The sequence below is a fragment of the Oncorhynchus kisutch genome, linkage group LG14 (genome assembly GCF_002021735.2).
Source record: "Oncorhynchus kisutch isolate 150728-3 linkage group LG14, Okis_V2, whole genome shotgun sequence".
Taxonomy (NCBI): domain Eukaryota; kingdom Metazoa; phylum Chordata; class Actinopteri; order Salmoniformes; family Salmonidae; genus Oncorhynchus; species Oncorhynchus kisutch.
The window spans coordinates 48,055,107-48,076,146 of NC_034187.2; the positions used below are offsets into that span (position 1 = coordinate 48,055,107).

A 21,040-nucleotide genomic window follows, 5' to 3' on the forward strand; every position below is an offset into this window, starting at 1 on the left:
AATCGGAAATTAGCTAGGTTGAATTTGGTTATTTGAATTACCTTTTTCACATGCTTTTTAAAAGAGAGGTTGGAATCAAGTATGATGCCAAGGTACTTAAAATCGGATACCACCTGGAGCTTCTCCCCTGACACATAGACATCTGGCTCAGTAGCATCTGTTGCCCTCTTTGTGAAGAACATGCAAACAGTTTTTTTCACATTGAGATGCAAACACGAGTCACTGAGCCACTTTGTAACCTGGACCATTACAGTAGTGAGTTCTTGTGCAGCTTGTTGTTTGCTCTTTGCATGCACATATATCACTGTATCATCTGCATACATTTGAACTTCAGACCCAGTACAGACAGAAGGCAGATCATTAATGTACAGGCTGAACAGGAGGGGCCCCAGTATTCACCCTTGGGGCACGCCCACATCATAGCTACGAGTGGGCGACAGCTTATTGCTCACTCTGACACACTGAGTTCTGCCTTCAAGGTATGATTTCATCCATCTCAAGGCATCAGGGGAAAAGTTGAACTTGGACAATTTTGTGATGAGAATCTCATGGTTAACAGTATCAAAAACTCTGCGGCCCGACTCATCCCAAACCATCTCATTTTGGTTGAGGTCGGGGGATTGTGGAGGCCAGGTCATCTGATGCGGTCTAGGATACTGCATCTCAGTGCAAGAGGTGTCAATACAGTCCCTGATTCGTATCCAGGCTGTATCACATGATACAGTGATTGGGAGTTCCATAGGGCGGCGCATAATTGGCCCAGCGTCGTCTGGGTTTGGCCAGGGTAGGTCATCATTATAAATAATAATTTGTTCTTAACTGACTTGCCTAGTAAAACAAAGGTAAAAAGAATAATGCAGCACTCCATCACTCGCCTTGATAAATAGCCCTTCCACAGCCTGGAGGTGTGCTGGGTCATTGTCCTGTTGAAAAACAAATGATTGTCCCACTAAGCCCACACAAGATGGGATGGCGTATCGCTGCAGAATGCTGTGGTAGCCATGCTGGTTAAGTTTGCCATGAATTCTAAATAAATAACAGACAGTGTCACCAGCAAAGCACCCCCACCCCATAACATCTCCTGCTCCATGCTTTACGGTGGGAAATACACATGCAGAGATCATTCGTTCACCCACACCGCATCTCACAAAGACACGGCGGTTGGGACCAAAAATCTCAAATTTGGACTCCAGACCAAAGGACACATTTCCACTGGTCTAATGTGCATTGTTCATGGTTCTTGGCCCAAGAAAGTCTCTTATTATTATTGGTGTCATTTAGTAGTGGTTTCTTTGCAGCAATTTGACCGTGAATGCCTGATTCACACAGTCTCCTCTGAACAGTTGATGTTGAGATGTGTCTGATACTTGAAGTCCGTGAAGCATTTATTTGGGCTGCAATTTTTGAGGTTGATAACTCTGCAGCAGAGGTAACTCTGGGTCTTCCATTCCTGTGGGAGTCCTCATGAGAGCCAGTTTCATCAAAGCACTTGATGGTTTTTGCGACTGCACTTGAAGAAACTTTCAAAGTTCTTGACATTTTCCGTATTGACTGACCTTCATGTCTTAAAGTAATGATGGACTGTTGTTTCTCTTTGCTTATTTGAGCTGTTCTTGCCATAATATGGACTTGGTCTTTTACCAAATAGGGCTATATTCTGCTATAACACAACTGATTAGCTCAAATGCTTTAACTTCTTGGATATAGGGGGCGCTCTTTTAAGGAAAGAAATTCCACAAATTAACTTTTAACCTCTCTAGGCTAGGGGGCGGGATTTTCACATCCGGATGAAAAGTGTGCACAAAGTAAACTGCCTGCTACTCAGGCCCATAAGCCAGGATATGCATATCATTAGTAGATTTGGATAGAAAACACTTTGAAGTTTCTAAAACTGTTTGAATGATGTCTGTGAGTATAACAACTTATTTGGCAGGCGAGACCCCGAGGACAAACCACCCAGGAATAATTTTTTTGAGGTCACTCTCTTTTCTATGTGGATCTTGATTTCTAAGGTACTTGCTTGCAGTTCCTATCGCTTCCACTGGATGTCAACAGTCTTTAGAAATTGGTTGATGTTTTTCCTTTGAGAAATGAAGAAGTAGGGCTGTTCAGAACGAGGGTCGAGTCGACCTGAAAGCTCGCTCCACTTTGTTTTTATCTGCTATTGAACGCAGTTTATCCCGTCTTAAATTGTATTGATTATTAACGTTAAAAAATACCTAAAGTTGGATTAGGAAAGTTGTTTGAAATGTTTGGACAAAGATTACAGGTAACTTATTACATATTTTGTAGTCATGTTGCGCGAGTTGGAACCGGTGTTTTTCTGGATCAAACTCGCCAAATAAATAGACATAATCGCATAATTTGCTTTCGCCGTAAAGCCTTTTTGAAATCTGACACCATGGCTGGATTAACAAGAAGTTAAGCCTTATTTTGACATATTGCATGTGTATTTTCAAGAATGTTAAATATTTACAATTCTGTAGTTTGAATTTGGCACCCTGCACTTTCACTGGATGTTGGTCAGGTGGGACGGTAAGCGTCATATCTAGCCTAGAGAGGTTAAGAAGGCACACCTGTTAATTGAAATGCATTCCAGGTGACCACCTCATGATGCAGGTTGAGAGAATTCCAAGAGTGTACAAAGCTGTCATCAAGGCAAAGGGTGGCTATTTGATTAACACTTTTTTGGTTACTACATGATTCCATATATGTTATTTCATAGTTTGTCTTCACTAATATTCTGCAATGTAAAAATAAAGAATGAATGAGTAGGTGTTCTAAATCTTTTGACTGGTAGTGGACTTCTATATACACTTAAAATAGAAATATTCCACTCACATATGTAGTAGTACTCATGACCCACGTTGAACTCGTAGCCCAGGGAGAAGGCACTGTAGCGCTGGAACTTCTCAGAGAACTTGATGGGTGCGTGGGGCGCATGCGGCCGGTTGCACTCCCAGCGCTTGAAGCCCATCTGGGGGTCGCAGGTGCGGTAGCCGCGGTAGCTGACCATGTAGAGGACGTACTGCTCGGCCACAGTGCGCTCCAGTGTCCCCCGCTGGCTGGCGGCGGTAGTGTTGTAGTGTGGGCAGTAGATGTCCAGGTAGTCGTTCACCGCCACCTGCACCGTGTAGCCCTCCGTCCGTAGACTGGCGAGAGAGGTTGGAGAGGAAGAAGAGAAAGGTGGAGGGAGATGAAGGAAGAAGACAAAAAGAAAAGAAAAAAAAGAGAAGAAAAATAATACCCAATCCTTCAAGCCTACTGTTATTCCCATGAGCATGACATAGTCTAGGTCAGTGAGGTGGAAGGAGATCATGCCATTGTAGACATGTAGCTCTTCTACCACAGGGAGGAGGGATACCCTGACATGTGAAGGGTCCCATGCACCCACGGCGACCACAGTGTACCAGTGTGTTAGAAGGTACCGAAGGTCAGTCTAGGGTTGGGACATGTGAAGTATGTGTGCGTGCGTGTGTATTAAGTCAACGCTTTAGCCTTAGGTGAGGAAATGAGGTGACATGATTTAACATCCTACCCAATAGCATGTCAGTTAACAATACTATGTACAGTTGAAGGCAGTTAACCCACTGTTCCTAGGCCGTCATTGAAAATAAGAAATTGTTCTTAACTGACTTGCCTAGTTAAATAAAGGTAAAATAAAATAAAATAATAAAACTCGTATTTTCAACCACTCCACAAATGTTCTGTTAATTAACAAACTATAGTTTTGGCAAGTCGGTTAGGACATCTACTTTGTGCATGACACAAGAAATGTTTCCAACAATTGTTTACAGACAGATTATTTCACTTATAATTCACTGTATCACAATTCCAGTGGGTCAGAAGTTTACATACACTAAGTTGACTGTGTCTTTAAACACCTTGGAAAATTTCAGAAAATGATGTCATAAGGGTACCATGTTCATCTGTAAAAACAATAGTACGCAAGTATAAACACCATGGGACCAAGCAGCTGTCATTACCGCTCAGGAAGGAGACGCGTTCTGTCTCCTAGAGATGAACGTACTTTGGTGCGATAAGTGCAAATCAATCCCAGAACAACAGCAAAGGACCTTGTGAAGATGCTGGAGGAAACAGGTACAAAAGTATCTATATCCACAGTAAAACGAGTCCTAAATCGACATAACCTGAAAGGCCGCTCAGCAAGGAAGAAGCCACTGCTCCAAAACCGCCATAAAAAAGCCAGACTATGGTTTGCAACTGCACATGGGGACAAAGATCGTACTTTTTGGAGAAATGTCCTCTGGTCTGATGAAACAAAAATAGAACTGTTTGGCCATAATGACCAATGTTATGTTTGGAGGAAATAGGGGGAGGCTTGCAAGCCGAAGAACACCCATCCCAACTGTGAAGCACGGGGGTGGGAGCACAATGTTGTGTGTGTGCGTGTGGGGGGGGGGGGGGGGGGGGGGGGGGTGCTTTGCTGCAGGAGGGACTGGTGCACTTCACAAAGTAGATGGCATGATGAGGAAGGGAAATGATGTGGACATATTGAAACAACTTCTCAAGATAAGGTATTGGAGTGGCCGTCACAAAGCCCTGACCTCAATCCTATAGACAATTTGTTGGCAGAACTGAAAAAGCGTGTGCAGGCCTATAAACCTGACTCAGTTACACCAGCTCTGTCAGGAGCTCACCCAGAAACGTTTGACCCAAGTTAAACAATTTAAAGGTAATGCTACCAAATACTAACTTCTGACCCACTAGGAATGTGATGAAATAAATAAAAGCTGAAAGAAATCATTCTCTCTGCTATTATTCTGGTATTTCACATTCTTAAAATAAAGTTGTGATCCTAACTGACCAAAGACAGGGAATTGTTACTAGGATTAAATGTCAGGAATTGTGAAAAACTGAGTTTAAATGTATTTGGCTAAGGTGTATGTAAACTTCCGACTTCAACTGTACACTCATTATCATAATTGTACAAAGTATTATTATACAAACTTATTATGCTTATCTTGAAGGGATGGAAAGGACAATTGATTAGATGTGAGATATCCTTAGCTGTGTCAGGATAAATGGCAGGGGAAATCTGCAACAACTAGAGCGGTATTTACTACTATGTAACATTAGGCGGCAGTATTGCGTTGCATTCAGCCCTAGGGTTTCCTCTCTCACCCTCTTCTTTCTCGCACTCTTTCTCTCAATTACAATCTCTCTCTCTCTCACACACACATACACACATACACACACACACACAGAAAATGAGCAAACGCACACATGAATGAACAAGCACACACATGCACATTCGCACAGACACGATACTAGGTCAGGTCTCAAGGGAGATTATTATTCAATTACAAAATGAGGATCACCTCGCTCTCTCTCTCCCTCCCTCTCATTATAGTGTAGTAACATTTCTCCTTTTCTGGGTATTTTTCTCTATCACAATCGATACCTCTGTCTTTTCCCTTCTCTTTGTTTGCATTACACATATGCAGAGAGAGAAGAATATCATATCCCTTAACCACTGTTCTTTCCCTGGCATCAATCTTATCTCATCGCTCGTACCCCACTCCTCTCTCAGATGTTGGATGACAGATTTTTGTCTCGCAGTGTTGTAAAAAGAAACACAGCCATGCTTCAAAGGGACTATATTTAGAGAGAGTGGGAGAGACGGGAGGGAAGAAAATGAGAGAGGGGAAAGAGAGAGAAAGAGGGAATGAGATGGAGAGAGGGGGGGAGGAGAGAGAGGAGACTAGAGTAAGAGATAGTAAAAGAGGGAAAGGAAGAGGAATGATGGAGAATGTGATGACGGGGAAGCTTGGATGCAAATGTGGTATAAATACATAGGGAAAGGAGCTTCTGTCATTGAGAGAATAGGCAGAAAGGAATGAGTGAGGGTGTGCATTTACAAGTGGGTGTGTATATCATGTGTGCATGTGGGTGTGTGTGAGTGAGTGTTGAACACCGAAGCTTTAGTAGCACACTACGCATAACACATAACACAAGGACAGAATGTTAGATCACAGTTCTGTCATAAAGGCACAGAAAGAGTCAGAGGAGGGAAGAGGATGCTTTGTAGGTGTGTTGAATCACAGGCTTATATACAAAACAAAAATATGAACGCAACAATTGTATTGATTTTACTGAGTAACAGTTCATGAGGATATCAGTCAATTGAAGCAAATTCATTAGGCCCTGATTTCACATGACTGGGAATACAGATATGCATCTGTTGGTCACAGATACATAAAAAAAAATGGGCCTCTATTTTTATTCATTCAAATTTCAATCGATAAAATGCAATTGTGGTTGTTTTCCGTAGTGTATGCCTGCCCATACCATAACCCCACCGCTCACCCACACAACGCCATGGATTATCTTGCCAATGCTCACTAACAGGGATATAAACAAATTTGTGCACAACATTTGAGAAATAATCTTTATGTGCATATGGAACATTTATGGGGATCTTTTATTTCAGCTCATGAAACATGGGACCTACATATTTTATATTTTTGTTCAGTGTATAAGCAGTCCACTTAGTGACCCATGACACTTTAGGTGGTGGGGCAAGGACGGGTGGGGAGAAGGGAGGAAGATTTAACAACAGAGAAAGTGAGAAAAGGAGGAAGCGGAGGAGGGTTAGTGGGGGAATCTAAGCAGGACAAAGAGAGGAAAACACAGTGAATGATGACAAACAAGTGAATAAAATGGAGAGTAAGTGAGGCAGAGGGAGAGACAGAGATGTAGTGCACCCCAGGGATACACGTAGATGTAGTAGTGCAGGGGGAAAAAAGAGTGATGGTGCCTTTCTTTCTCATCCTGTCTCACTCTCTCTCTCTCCCCGCTGTGCATTGTCTCTGTGTCGTTTCTGCTGTATCATCATCATTTTCCTATGAGTGTGAAAGCACTGCTCGTTAGTACAGCCGGCAGAAGCTGGTGAAGACAGCCTAGCAAGGGGGGAGCAAGGGAGAGAGGGGAGTGACAAAGACAAAGATAGCACCACTGTACCTTGCACCACTAAAACAAGTATTTTGCGAATACATCCACTATCAATAAATAACAAAGATACTGTAAAAGAAAGAGACCACAGTGGACAGAAACTAGCGGCCTGTTCTGCAGTGGAAGATCTAAACAAAATCCAACCAAACCAACCTCTATTGTGAATGAGCATAAACAAAATGTCCATTACCGTTACATCACAGACAATAATACTGTTAAGAGTAACAGCATTGACTGTTAGTAATAGTAGATCTACATGCTGTTTACATGCAGGCTGCTGTCTGACCATCATATCCAACCAAACCTCTCCATTGTGGATGAGTAGAAACAATATGGTCATTACCTTTACATCACTGTCAATACTATCACAGTTAAAGCATTGACTGTTAGTAATAGTAGATCACTAGACCTACACGCTGTTCACATGCACGCTGCTGAATGACCTAGCCTGACGACTCACACTAAATTATTCCGCTGCTCTAATATTCACTTCATACTTTAGTCTGAGATTGCCATCGCACACATAAAATGGTCAATACCGTTACATGATTCATTATGTTACATAGTTCATTATAGTTACATTCATGTCCCTGCTGTTACAGTAACAGCATTGACTGTTAGTATTAGTAGTGTTAGTGTAGCTACACTGAACAAAATTTAAAGGCAACAAGTGTTGATCCCATGTTTCATGAGCTGAAATAAAAGATCCAAGAAATGAAAGAAATGTCCCACAAAAAGCTTATTTCTCTTAAATGTTGTGCACAAATTTGTTTACATCCCTGTTAGTGAGCTTTTCTCCTTTGCCAAGATAATCAATCCACCTGACAGGTGTGGCATATAAGGAAGCTGATTCAACAGCATGACCATTACACAGGTGCACCTTGTGTTGGGGACAATAAAAGGCCACTTTAAAATGTTCAGTTTTGTCACACAACACAATGCCATACATGTCTCAAGTTGAGGGAGTGTGCAGTTGACATGCTGCCTGCAGGAATGTCCACCAGAGCTGTTGCCAGAGAATTTAATGTTAATTTCTCTACCATAAGCCACAGCCAATATCATTTTAGAGAATTTGGCAGTACGTCCATACCATTCCTGCCAAACTATAATCAAAGAACAGAACATGACCATGATTTGGTGTGGTTTGCATTCATCAGTGAGCAAATGTTGCAAGATATTGAAGAAAATGAAGATAATATTACAAGTCCAAGCGGCCTCACAACCGCTGTCCATGTCTAACCGTGCAAGTGCAGGACCTCCACATCCGGCTTCTTCACCTGCGGGATCGTCTGAGACCAGCCACCAGGACAGCTGATGAAGCTCAGTAGTATTTCTGTCTGTAAAAATGCCTTTTGTGGGGAAAAACTCATTCTGATTGGCTGGGCTTATGCCCTCCCAGGCCCACCCATGGCTGCGCCCCTTCCCAGTCTTGTGAGATCCATAGATTAGGGCCTAATGAATTTATTTCAATTGACTGATTTTATTATATGAACTGTAACTCAGTAAAATCGTTAAAATTGGTGCATGTTGCATTTCTATTTTTGTTCTGTATACATGCCACTCACATTCAGGTTGGTTTCTTAGTCTGACCATCAAACAACCTTCATTCAATCCCAATACAAACATCATGACATCTTCAATCATCTCCCTCAAGGTCACCATTAAGGATTTACAGTTGAAACACAGGTGCAATCATGGAATAAATGTACCAGTAACATAGTGATGCACAATCAGTTTCTTCCTCTGATTTCTCCAATCATCTAACTAATAAAAGACCGACAGGCTCCTCTAGCTGCGGGACGAGACAGGGACAGGCTCTGCTGCTTTTCCCCGTACCTTAGCACCAAAAGTCATTACATCGTCTCCAAGTAAAAGTACACACAGTCTCCAGCAAATCCTCCCTCCGCTGATTGGGTTAGCCTAGTAATTAGCGCACGGTTTACTGTGTTCCGATCCAAAATGGAGGCTGAAAATAAATGCTGACGCGTGGGGGAAAAAAAGAGCTAGATGCTACAGCCTTTCAGGTCTGGGATTGGCCCTGGATCTGACTGGAGTATACTTTAGTGATGATTCAGAGATGACTCAGAATAGTGGTGGGTGCTGCTCTACACATTACACACACTACACACCACCAGTCTCTGTAATTCAGTCTGACTGCACACATTAGGGAAACAGGTCCCCATAATGGAGCCAGGTCTGGCTGCAGATTGGAGCTACTAAATGAATACCGTCCGATGACTGTAGTGATTCCAGCATGTGACAGTCACTATCTCAGGCAAAACAGCCAATAGAGGGAGTAGGTGGAAACTGTCCGCTCTCTGATTGGTGGAGAGCTGATAGTGAAAGACCACCAAGTGATGTCACACAACAACAAATAAATACCAGACTTTGAAGTACATTCTTTACAGTGTACTTTAGAAGTACAGAACTACTAGCCTATAATAACTTATGTTCTATCAACAGAGGTATGAAAGGAAAGTGTGCCTGCATCCCAAATGGCACCCTATTCACTATTTTGTGTACTACTTTTGACCAGGGTCCGGTTTCCCAAAAGCATCTTAAGGCTAAGTTCATCACTATTGGATCCTATGTTCTAACAATGAACTTAGCCTTAAGATGCCTTTGGGAAACCGGTCTCTGGTCAAAAGTAGTGCACTGTAAGGAATGGGGAGCCATTTGGGACACAGCCCCATCTCTGAAGGTGAGTCTCTAATTGTGAGTGGATATTAAAAGGCCTCGGTCTCACCTTTACTCATTCTCAAAGTGCCTCCTGATGAAAAGCAGATCTCATTCTCCCTCTCTCTTTCTTCATCTAATACCTCATTCTCTCAGAAGAGCTGTATTGATACCAATACAAAAAGCTGTGGTGTGGACGAGCCTAACTCTGCTCGCTCTCTGAGAGCGCACAGTAAATGGGTTCTGTCAGAGAATGGAGACTCTCATCACAGTGCATTCTCCACAGTGCCCAACTCAGTGGGAATGTCAGGCACATGTGTAGCGGCAAAGGCATACGAGAACACAGTGCTTATCTTGTAGACATGCCTCCTCTCAGGCTACAGGCCACATTGATGAGACAACGGTGTAGAAGATCCAAGGGGTAAGAGGACTCTTGGAGGAGGCATGTGGACACGCATGCACACAGACACGTGCGCACAATAGGACACACAGACGCACTCTAGCAGCACTAACGCATGCAAACACACACACAAATATGAAATACTTTTTTTGAATCCACAAATCACATTACACTCGAGAAGGATTCCAACATTTCTAAGGACACGGATATTTAGACACTTATGGATATAGATAGCACCTCCTTCTCCACAGAGCTAGGCTGCCCATTACTGCTGACACGGAGCAGTACCTCGTTAGCTGCTTTGCCTCGGTCTTATGCAGGACTGAAATCTGAAGACCATGTACTCTCAGCCTATGTAGATGGCCAAGACTCCCGAATATCTGCACCACAAACTTGCACTTTTTAACCGAGGCTGTTCAGGCGTGACACTGAGGGGCTGGTATTTCAGTAACTTGTCAGCAAAGGCCTGCTCCATGTAAGAGTGAAAAGAGCAACTCACTTCCAAAATGAGCACCTCCCTCTGGCGTCCCCCCTCAACAATAATATCTGCCATAGTTGGTATACAAGAAAACACATCATCGTCAACATCGAACCAGCCTCCAATGACAAGAGAATGTTTGTGAATGTGTGCTGTCGGTGAGGCTACCGGTCTCACCTCAGTACCTATCAAGTCGACAAGGCAGGTCTTGTACGAACGGCAACCATTAACAACATGTGCAACAGACTCCATTACATTTGACTTGTGTAAGACACACACACACACGCACGCACGCACGCACGCACACACACACACACACACACACACACACACACACACACACACACACACACACACACACACACACACACACACACACACACACACACACACACACACACACAGTCAACAGACAAACACATAAATAGAAGAACAAAGATTGCCAGCGAACAGCCCGAGGAATAAAAAAGTAAACCCAGGAAGAAATACACTGAAGCCATAAGACAACAGAACCATACCTACTTCTAAGGTTTCAAAGAGCAGTGTCTGAGCTTTGAAGTGTGGGGTGTGAGAGCCTCAGCAGCTCTCATAGGAAGTCTGCTACAGTGGGGTGTTAGCTTTCACAAACCTAACTCTTTAAGCCTCTCCTTTGGGTTCGCACAGAGAGCGAGACAGAGGATGGAGAGGGAGAATGATGAGAGAGAGTATGAGAGAGCAAGAGAAAGGGAGAGAGGAAGAGAGAGTGAGAGAGAGGGATAGAATGGAAGAGAGAAAATTGGAGAGAAGTAGAAAGGGAGAGAGAGAGAGAGAGCGAGAGAAAGGAGAAAAGAATGCTACTCATATTGTCTGGGCCTTCAACAGTGCCAACCTCAGCAAGCCCAATAGAGTACGGTGAACTTTATGTCTGAGCCAGAGTAACTGCAGCGATTTATGCAAACGTACACACACACACACACACAAATCTACGGTATGCAAATTTAGCTCCATTTTGTTTATTATTTGTCCTGAAACTCCCCAGTCCTTAATTTACAAGCATACCCATAACATGAGGCAGCCACCACGATGCTCCAGAATATGCAGATTGGTACTCAGTAATGTGTTGTATTGGATTTGACCCAAACATAACATTTTGTATTCAGGAAATAAAGTTAATTTCTTTGCAATATTACTTTAGTGCCTTGTCACAAACAGGATGAATGTTTTGGAATATTTGTATTCTGTACAGGCTTCCTTCTTTTCACTCTGTCAATTGTTGTGGAGTAACTACAATGTTTTTGATCCATCCTCGGAGTTAAACTCTGGAACTGTTTTAATGGTGAAATCCTGAGAGCGGTTTCCTTTCTATCTGGCAACTGAGATGGACGGACGTCTGGAAGGACGTCTGTATCTTTGTAGTGACTGGGTGTATTGATACACCAATGTAATTAATAACTTATAACACCATGTACTTATAACACTAATAACACCATGCTCAAAGGGATTTTCAATGTCTTATTTTGACCCATCTACCAATAGGTGCCCTTCTTTGCGAGGCATTGGAAAAACTCCTTGGTCTTTGTGGTTGAATCTGTGTTTGAAATTGACTGCTGGACTGAGGGCCCTTACAGATAATTGTACATGTGGGGTATAAAGATGAGGTAGTCATTCAAAAATCATGTTAAACACTATCACACCCTTTGCCATAACAAAGGGGTTGAATACTTATTGAATGAACACATTTCAGCTTTTCATTTTCTATTAACTTGCAGAATAAAAAAAACATACTTCCACTTTAACATTATGGGGTATTGTGTGTATGCCAGGGGTGTGAATATTTTCTGAAGGCACTGTATATCACTGTATATATAAAATAATTACAACATACACATACAGAAACAGCAGAAAAGAAAAACACTATGTATGCTCCAGAGAAGGCCTCTTTCTGCCTGGAGCAGTACTGAGGACACTGGGGCAGTGCTGAGGAAAATTCAAGTATCGGCTAAATCTATATCCTGATATGAGTCGGTGCCATACAGGTTTAGAGTAGCAAAAGCAGAGCGGCGAATGATGGACCATGTTTTACTTCCTAAATAATTGACTGGCACAAGAACATTTGGTATCTCTCTTTATTTATTCCATCTCTCGCTCTCTCAGGGCCATGACTTGGGTGGCAGGTACATAAAGACCTTAACTTAACTTAGAGAATACATACATTCAAGGTATTCTCTGTGATAAATCATTGAAGTGAGTGAACCTATGTCAAGGTCTTCTCCAAAGTAAGTTCCTTATTCTGACTGTCTATGTAATACCCAGACAAAGATAGTCTGCAAGTTTACTTAAGCTGCAGGATGACTATTTTTCTTCTAATATGGATTCAAGGTTCTTATGAATGGAAATAAGGGACCACAATGTAAATAAGTAATTGACTGTCATCCCTGACAAGTGTTAAAATGTGCGTGTTTTGACAAGACAATAAACAAAAATGTTAAATTGTCAAATAAAATCAATGAACAGTTCATTGGCTGGCTCGCCAAGGACCGCCAACTATATTAAGAAGACAAAGATGGGCATTAGCTGGAATTACATGGCAGTGGAAGTAAACTCAACAAAAAAAGAAAAGGCCCATTTTCAGGACCCTGTCTTTCAAAGAAATGTGTAAAAATCTAGATACCTTCACAGACCTTCATTGTAAACTCTGTTTCCCATGCTTGTTCAATGAACCATAAACAATTAATGAACATGCACCTGTGGAACGGTCGTTAAGACACTAACAGCTTACAGACTGTGGGCAATTAAGGTCACAGTTATGAAAACGTAGGACACGAAAGAGGCCTTTCTACTGACTCTGAAAAACACCAAAAGAAAGATGCCCAGGGTCCCTGCTCATCTGTGTGAAAGTGCCTTAGGCATGCTGCAAGGAGGCATGAGGACTGCAGATGTGGCCAGCACAATAAATAGCAATGTCCGTACTGTGAGACGCCTAAGACAGCGCTACTGGGATACAGGACGGACAACTGATCGTCCTCGCAGTGGCAGACCACATGTAACAACACCTGCACAGGATCAGTACATCCGAACATCACACCTGCGGGACAGGTACAGGATGGCAACAACAACTGCCCGAGTTACACCAGGTACGTGCAATTCCTCCATCAGACTGACCGCAATAGGCTGAGAGAGGCTGGACTGAGGGCTTGTAAGCTTGTTGTAAGGCAGGTCCTCACCAGACATCACCGGCAACAACGTCGCGTATGGGCACAAACCCATCGTCGCTGGACCAGACAGGACTGGCAAAAGTGCTCTTCACTGAAAAGTCACGGTTTTGTCTCACCAGGGGTGATGGTTGGATTTGCGTTTATCGCTTATGGAATGAGCCTGAGGCCTGTACTCTGGAGCAGAATCAATTTGGAGGTGGAGGGTCCATCATGGTCTGGGGCGGTGTGTCACAGCATCATTGAAATTGAACTGAGCTTGTTGTCATTGCAGGCAATCTCAATGCTGTGCGTTACAGGGAAGACATCCTCCTCCCTCATGTGGTACCCTTCCTGCAGGCTCATTCTGACATGACCCTCCAGCATGACAATGCCACCAGCCATACTGCTCATTCGGTGTGTGGTTTCCTGCAAGACAGGAATGTCAGTGTTCTGCCAGTGAAGAGTCCGGATTTCAATCCCATTGAGCACATCTGGGACTTGTTGCATCGGAGGGTTAGGGCTAGGGCTAGGGCCATTCCCCCCAGAAATGTCCGGGAACTTGCAGGTGCCTTGGTGAAAGAGTAGGGTAACATCTCACAGCAAGAACTGGCAAATCTGGCGCAGTCCATGAGGAGGAGATGCACTGCGGTACTTAATGCAGCTGGTGGCCACACCAGATACTGACATTTACTTTTGATTTTAAACCCCCCTTTGTTCAGGGACACATTATTCCATTTATGTCTGTGGAACTTGTTCAGTTCACGTCTCAGTTGTTGAATCTTGTTATGTTCATACAAATATTTACACATTAAGTTTGCTGAAAATAAACGCAGTTGACGTTTCTTTTTTTGCTGAGTTTGTGTGCTCAACCAAGTGCAGCATAATAATAAACAATCTCATACTTTCCAAATTCACAGAACCCCACCATCATTGAAATTCCACTCCAGAACTGGTTGTCACGTTCCCCACCTAGAAAACCAAAAAATTCACTCAAACAGAAGGGGGAACTAACAAAGAGTCACTGACAACAACCAAAACAGGTGGGGTTATAGGAGGGGTTCCGAAATTAATGACCGGAAGCAAACCAAAAAGTCTAGCAAAACTAAAACAGGGAAAATCAGACAAATGGATGTTTTTCTACAAATCAAATAGTGAGAGCCAACTAAAGGTGTGGACCATCCACATCTCTCAAGACAACAGGAGCAGGACCTGTATGCTCTCGTTGGCTGCCCCTCGCTTCATACTCATCGCCAAACCCACTGGCTCCAGGTCATCTACAAGTCTCTGCTAGGTAAAACCCTGCCTTATCTCAGCTCACTGGTGACCATAGCAGGACCCACCCGCCCACGCGCTCCAGCTGGTATATCTCACTGGTCACCCCCAAAGCCAATTCTTCCTTTGGCCACCTTTCCATCCAGTTCTCTGCTGCCAATGACTGGAACGAACTGCAAAAATCACTGAAGCTGGAGACTCATATCTCCCTCACTAGCGTTAAGCACCAGCTGTCAGAGCAGCTCACAGATCACTGCACCTGTACATAGCCCATCTGTAAATAGCCCATCCAACTACCTCATCCCCATACAGTATTTATTTATTTATCTTGCTCCTTTGCACCCCAGTATCTCTACTTGCACATTCATCTTCTGCACATCTACCATTCCAGTGTTTAATTGCTATATTGTAATTACTTCGCCAGCATGGCCTATTTATTGCATTACCGCCCTTATCCTACCTCATTTGGACATGCTGAATATAGCTTTTTTCTACTGTTTTATTGACTGTATGCTTGTTAATTCCATGTGTAACTCTGTGTTGTTGTATGTGTCGAATTGCTTTGCTGTATCTTGGCCAGGTCGCAGTTGCAAATGAGAACTTGTTCTCAACTAGCCTACCTGGTTAAATAAAGGTTCAATTAAAAAATGGGCCAGACACTCTTAAATATCACCTGGGCCAGCACAGGTGAAACACCTTCCCACTAATGAGATGGAAACCAACACAGGTGGAGCAAATACTGACTAACAAGGTGCGTCCTACGTGCTAATGAGAAATACGTGCTAAAGTCCAACCTCAAAACATACATGGAAAAACCAAAGCCTGTAACACTGGTCATAGAGCACAATGTATAATCTTGTACTATCCTAAAATCGAATGTATTAATTCCATGTTGTAGTGTGTAGCCTGTACCTATGGTGATCATATTAATGAATGTGTATGCTTTGCCATCTCATCATGGAAAAGCCCAGCCCCCAAACTACAGCTCAGTGGCTGTGTCTGAAATGGTACACTATCCCCTTTTTAGTGCATCACTTTTGACCAGAGCCCTATGGACCATTATTCACTATAAAGGGAACAGGGTGCCATTTCAGACATACCTAGTGACATCAGCTGAGAAGCAGCAGATTACAGAGAAGATAAAAATGATAAACCACGCCAAGTGCCCAGCAGAGATAGAGGCGAGAGAGAGGTATCCTCCCATCTCTCCTCTCTAGTTGTTGGAAAGTGGCTGGAATGGTCGTGGGCAGCAGATTCCTGCCTGGCGCGTTGTCACACCTCGGTATCGAGGAGTGTTTGAAGACGATTGCAACAAAGCCTTGGCTGTGTCGTCTGCCTTTGCTCTAGGGCCCAACCTGTGCTGGCCTGGCCCGGGCTGTAGTACCGTGGCCCAGACAACACAAACACTTTAGATAGGATAGCCATATCTGTCTGGCTATATTTGGGATGATACAGCTCTGAGCTCTCTCTCTCTCTCTCTCTCTCTCTCTCTTCCTCCTACCCCCACCTTCTGTGTCTCCAGCTCTGTCTCTCTTCCACTCCCTCACTCTCTCTCCTCCGCTCTTTCTCCCCCCCCCAGCAATGTGCTGGTGCCTTTTCATAATTAATATAGTTTTTCTTAGATTTGGGTCTGAATCTGTGCAGCTGAAAGAGTCACTTAACCAAAAACACCCCATGCAGTCAGGGGCTTGGTGTGGCTGAGGGCATCATGCTCGATCCATCATACAGTGGATGCGTCCCAATTGACACCCTATTCCCTATATAGTGCAATAATTTTGACTACAGCCCATAGGGTGCACTATGCAAGACTACATGGGCAACACTTTCAATGGGCAGAATAAACACTTTAACGTAGCCTAATATGGGACCATATCTATTTTGAAGGACAAAATAGCATAGTAGAAAAATATGGAGGAGGTATACATACTGCATTGATATTGCACTTCTGGGTTAAAAACTGGGGTTGTGTTCATCTGTGAAGGTGGTGTTTATGGAAACAAGACAAGGTGAGAATGAGACAAAGGGGAAAACACACATGCACATGGGAGTGAGCACACACACACAGGCACACACACACACACACACACACACACACACATGCGCACACAAGAACAAACACAAACACACAGAACCATCTGAACTGCCAAGATCCCACAGCTGTGCCTCTCCCTACTCTGACACCCTGGCCAGATGATTGACACTTTCACAGTCTAACACACACCCAGTCTCACATGCACACATACCCACCGTGTGTTTCACACACACACACACACACACACACACACACACACACACACACACACACACACACACACACACACACACACACACACACACACACACACACGCACGCACACAGTTGTGTCTTACTACTGTATACTTGTGAGGACTTTTAGGGAACCAACTATTGATTCCCATTCAAAATCCTATTTTCCCTAACCCCTAACCCTAACCTTAGCCCCTAACTCCCAACTCTTAACCCTAATTCTAACGCACGCACACACACACACGCACGCACGCACGCACACACACACACACACACACACACACACACACACACACACACACACACACACACACACACACACACACACACACACACACACACACACACACACACACACACACACACACACACACACACACACACACACACACACACACACACACACACACACACACACACACACACACACACACACACACACACACCCTAACCTTAGCCCCTAACTCCCAACTCCTAACTACTAACCCTAATTCTAACCCTAATTTTGGGGACTGGCAAAATGTTCTAAATTCTCTGAATTTTTGCTGGTTAACTATTCTTGTGAGGACTTTTGGTACTAGTAAAATGTCTACACACCGACACTGAATGAGTGTAACTACTTTAATCAGTGTTAATCACTGCAGACTCTCGTCTCACTCTCAGACAGACCATATAACAAAGAGAGAGAGAGAAGAAGAGAGGGGGGTGAGAGAGAGAGGGTGAGAGGAAGAGAGTGGGGTGGGAGAGGAAGAGAGAGGAAGGTGGAGTAAAAGAGGCACAGAAACAGCTTGTAAAAATGTGGAATGGTGTCTAAAAATATACAGTGCCTACAGAGCCGCGAGTCCGTGGCAGTTTTGATGTACTTTATCGTATACTTCAAGGTTTATTTCTTAGGCCCATATGGCTGGGCCTTGGCGGGAGAGGTGGACAGGCCAAGCCATCATGGTCAGGTTTTAATTTCAGTCAGGGCCAGGGGGACAGCACGGAGGGTGGGGAGCGAGGGACCACAGAATGCAGAGCGAGTCAGGCAGAGAGATAGAGAAGAGGTGAGGTAAAGAAGGAGAGATGAAGGGATATAGGGGGAAGAGATAAGGGGAGAGGGGGAGGCAGTGGTGGGGGGGATGAGAAAGGAACGGCAGCACAGAAATGGAGATAGAGGAAAGGTGATGTGCTTTACACAGAGGAGAAGAAAGAGAGGCCGAGACAGAGGGAGGCAAACGGGGAAAATTGAAAGATAAGAGGGATAGATTATTAAGAAAAGACGGGTAATGTATAAATAAACTTGGAGCGAAACGGGGAAAGGCAGCCAAAGAGAGAGAGGTGGAGGGAGAGAGTTGAGATTTGTATTATTTGTGGATAAACACAATGTGTTTTTTTTATTTTATAAATGGCTTTGGCCTTCACGTTTTAACCTAAACTTTGTAGAAAGCTTAGCTGCCTGCATAGCAGGAATAGTCATCATAATAGTAATGCCTGTGTTTGGTGATTAGAATTTCAGATAGCCTGAGCAGCTGGAATTCAGGGATAGACTATTTTGCGAGGCCCTAATGCAGCCAGTTTGTTCAGTGGAATGCAGGAACTCAATGTGACCTTATGTGCGTAAAGATAGAAACACAGTTGATGTTGTATGCTATTTAAACAAGCATGTGAGCGTACGAAAGGCATGTTTAGGCGTGCATTCAAATGTGCAGTTGGAGCATAATGGAGGAGGGCATCAACGTAATCGTGTGTAACATAGGCTACCCTACAGAACACACTGGAGTGTGTGTGGCTCCAGACTTGCCAAACAGCACTAGTGAGGGTTAAGTGTTTCAGATTTGTGTGATCTGCTAGCCAGCATGCTTTGTGCTCTGGTGGGCTAGTGTTTATACAGTACAGGACACTTATGTGAGGTAGTGCCTCGCGGATACATACAGACACACGGAAAGCCAAACACACACACACGTACACACACAGGTCACAACAACTCCCTGCTGCTGCTACCTTGGCAGTGTGTGTGCACGCGTGTGTGTGATTGACATCTGTCAAACGACAGAGCACCAGGAGGAGGAAAAGAAGAGAGGGAGAGGTGTCAGAGTATATGTGAAAGCCAGATGGAAGGACAAAGATAAGGGAAGAAGAAACACAGAGGGGAAAGATAGGGATGAGGGATGGATAAATGGATAGATGAGGGATAGATGGATAGATGAGGGATGGATGGAGGGAAGAAGGGCATGCCCCCCCTTCCCTCTGTCAGTGTCTGTGATCATCTATTCCTACTGTTCTGTATATCAGTGACTTAGTAACCCTCAGCACAAGACCTAAGTTGAGATGATGAATTGAGACGCATACAGGAGAAAGGACAGAGATTAGGAAACACAGACAGATGATGAAAAATGACAAACAGAGAGAGGAGGCTTGGAGAGGAGGAGAGAGGAAAGTGGAAGAGAAAGGGCAAGGTGACATTGAGAGAAGTATAGAGGTGACTGCTCCTGGCTTTTAGCTGGAGGTCGGACACAGGGTGACATTAGTGTAACACACTTTGGCTACACCTGCTGTGAGAGAGGCCCACACACACATGCACAGACAGAGACACACACACACACAGGTAAAAATAAGCATTTTAGGCAGATTCCATACTTAACCTGTGGGGGATCTTGCCTCCCAATCACCTATATTCTAGTTTAACTTGATTTGATTTGATTTGATTTAACTACCTTAATAAACTTCCCATGTGCAGTACAATATATGGTCCCCAAAAACAGTGATGGTAGTTTCTGAAAAGAGTAACCTGATTAAATAAACTATCATTACTCTTTGGGGAGGTTTTCCATACACAGATTAAGCATACCCCTGGATTTAAAAGGATTTTCAATTGAATTTGCTTTTTAGTCCAGGACTAGGCTTAATCTGAGTCCGGAAAACAGTCTCCGTATGTGGTATCCGTATCGTCCATTTTATCTTCATGTCGGTCACATTTTAGTGGATGTGTTGTTTCAACAGTTTAAAACACAAAAAAACAGCCATCTCAGATAATGTCATCATCTTCTACTGTTTACCTTCACAGGGATTGATAGTAAATGGAAGTGAAGACGCTGGTGGCCATACAAAACACGTGGTCTACCGATGAGGCTGAAATTGGAATTTAGAACGTCCTCTAAAAAACACAACACTACCAAAACAACATTTTCTGAGGGGTAGCCTGTAATGGCGACCATGCTTGGTGGAGTGAAAACCAGAGACCTGCCACAAGTCACACGCCAGAGTGTATATTGAGCAGAAATAGAGGGGGAGTAGAAAGATGGGAGGGAGGTGGAAAAACGAGATGGAGAGGACAAAGGAAAAGGGAAAATGAGGAAGAGGGTGGAAAAAAGATGCATTCAATGATGAAAAGAGCATTATTGCCCCTCCCCCCCACACAAACACAGTGGCCTTTACCTCTCCCTCGGAGCGAGACATAAACGAGTGGAATGACAGACAGAGAGCCAACGGGCCCCCTCCCCAGAGAGTAAACGCACTCATCCATACTGATCTTAAAACAACAGCCTCACCCCCTCTCTCTCCCTCTTCCTCTCTCCCTTGCCCCTCTCTCTCCCCTGACTCACGACCTCCCACCCACTCTCTCTCTCTCTCTCTCTCCTACACCCTTTCATTCATTCTTCCTTCTCTTCTCCCTTTGTCTCTTTTGTTTATCTATTTAACCACTTTTTTGCATTTGCAATGCTTTCTCATCATCCTTCCATGTCTCCCTCTACTGCTGTGCTTTACCGCAAAGTCAGTCCGAATTATAGTCTTCCTCCTTTATATCCTGTCTTTACATA

The 21,040-nt window shown here is 43.8% G+C and overlaps 1 protein-coding gene across 2 annotated transcripts in view; it reads right to left on the reverse strand.

The window, feature by feature from the left end:
* Nucleotides 1–21,040, reverse strand: part of LOC109903801 (ephrin-A3) — an 81,074-nt gene that overhangs the window by 17,139 nt on the left and 42,895 nt on the right. Inside the window, exon 2 of one of the 2 annotated variants that reach the window (XM_020500759.2) lies at nt 2,842–3,152. In XM_020500759.2, the coding sequence (XP_020356348.1) occupies nt 2,842–3,152 (311 nt within the window). Of the gene's footprint in view, nt 1–2,841; nt 3,640–21,040 lie in introns of those variants that run through there. The other variant, XM_031788466.1, reaches the window with a different exon arrangement.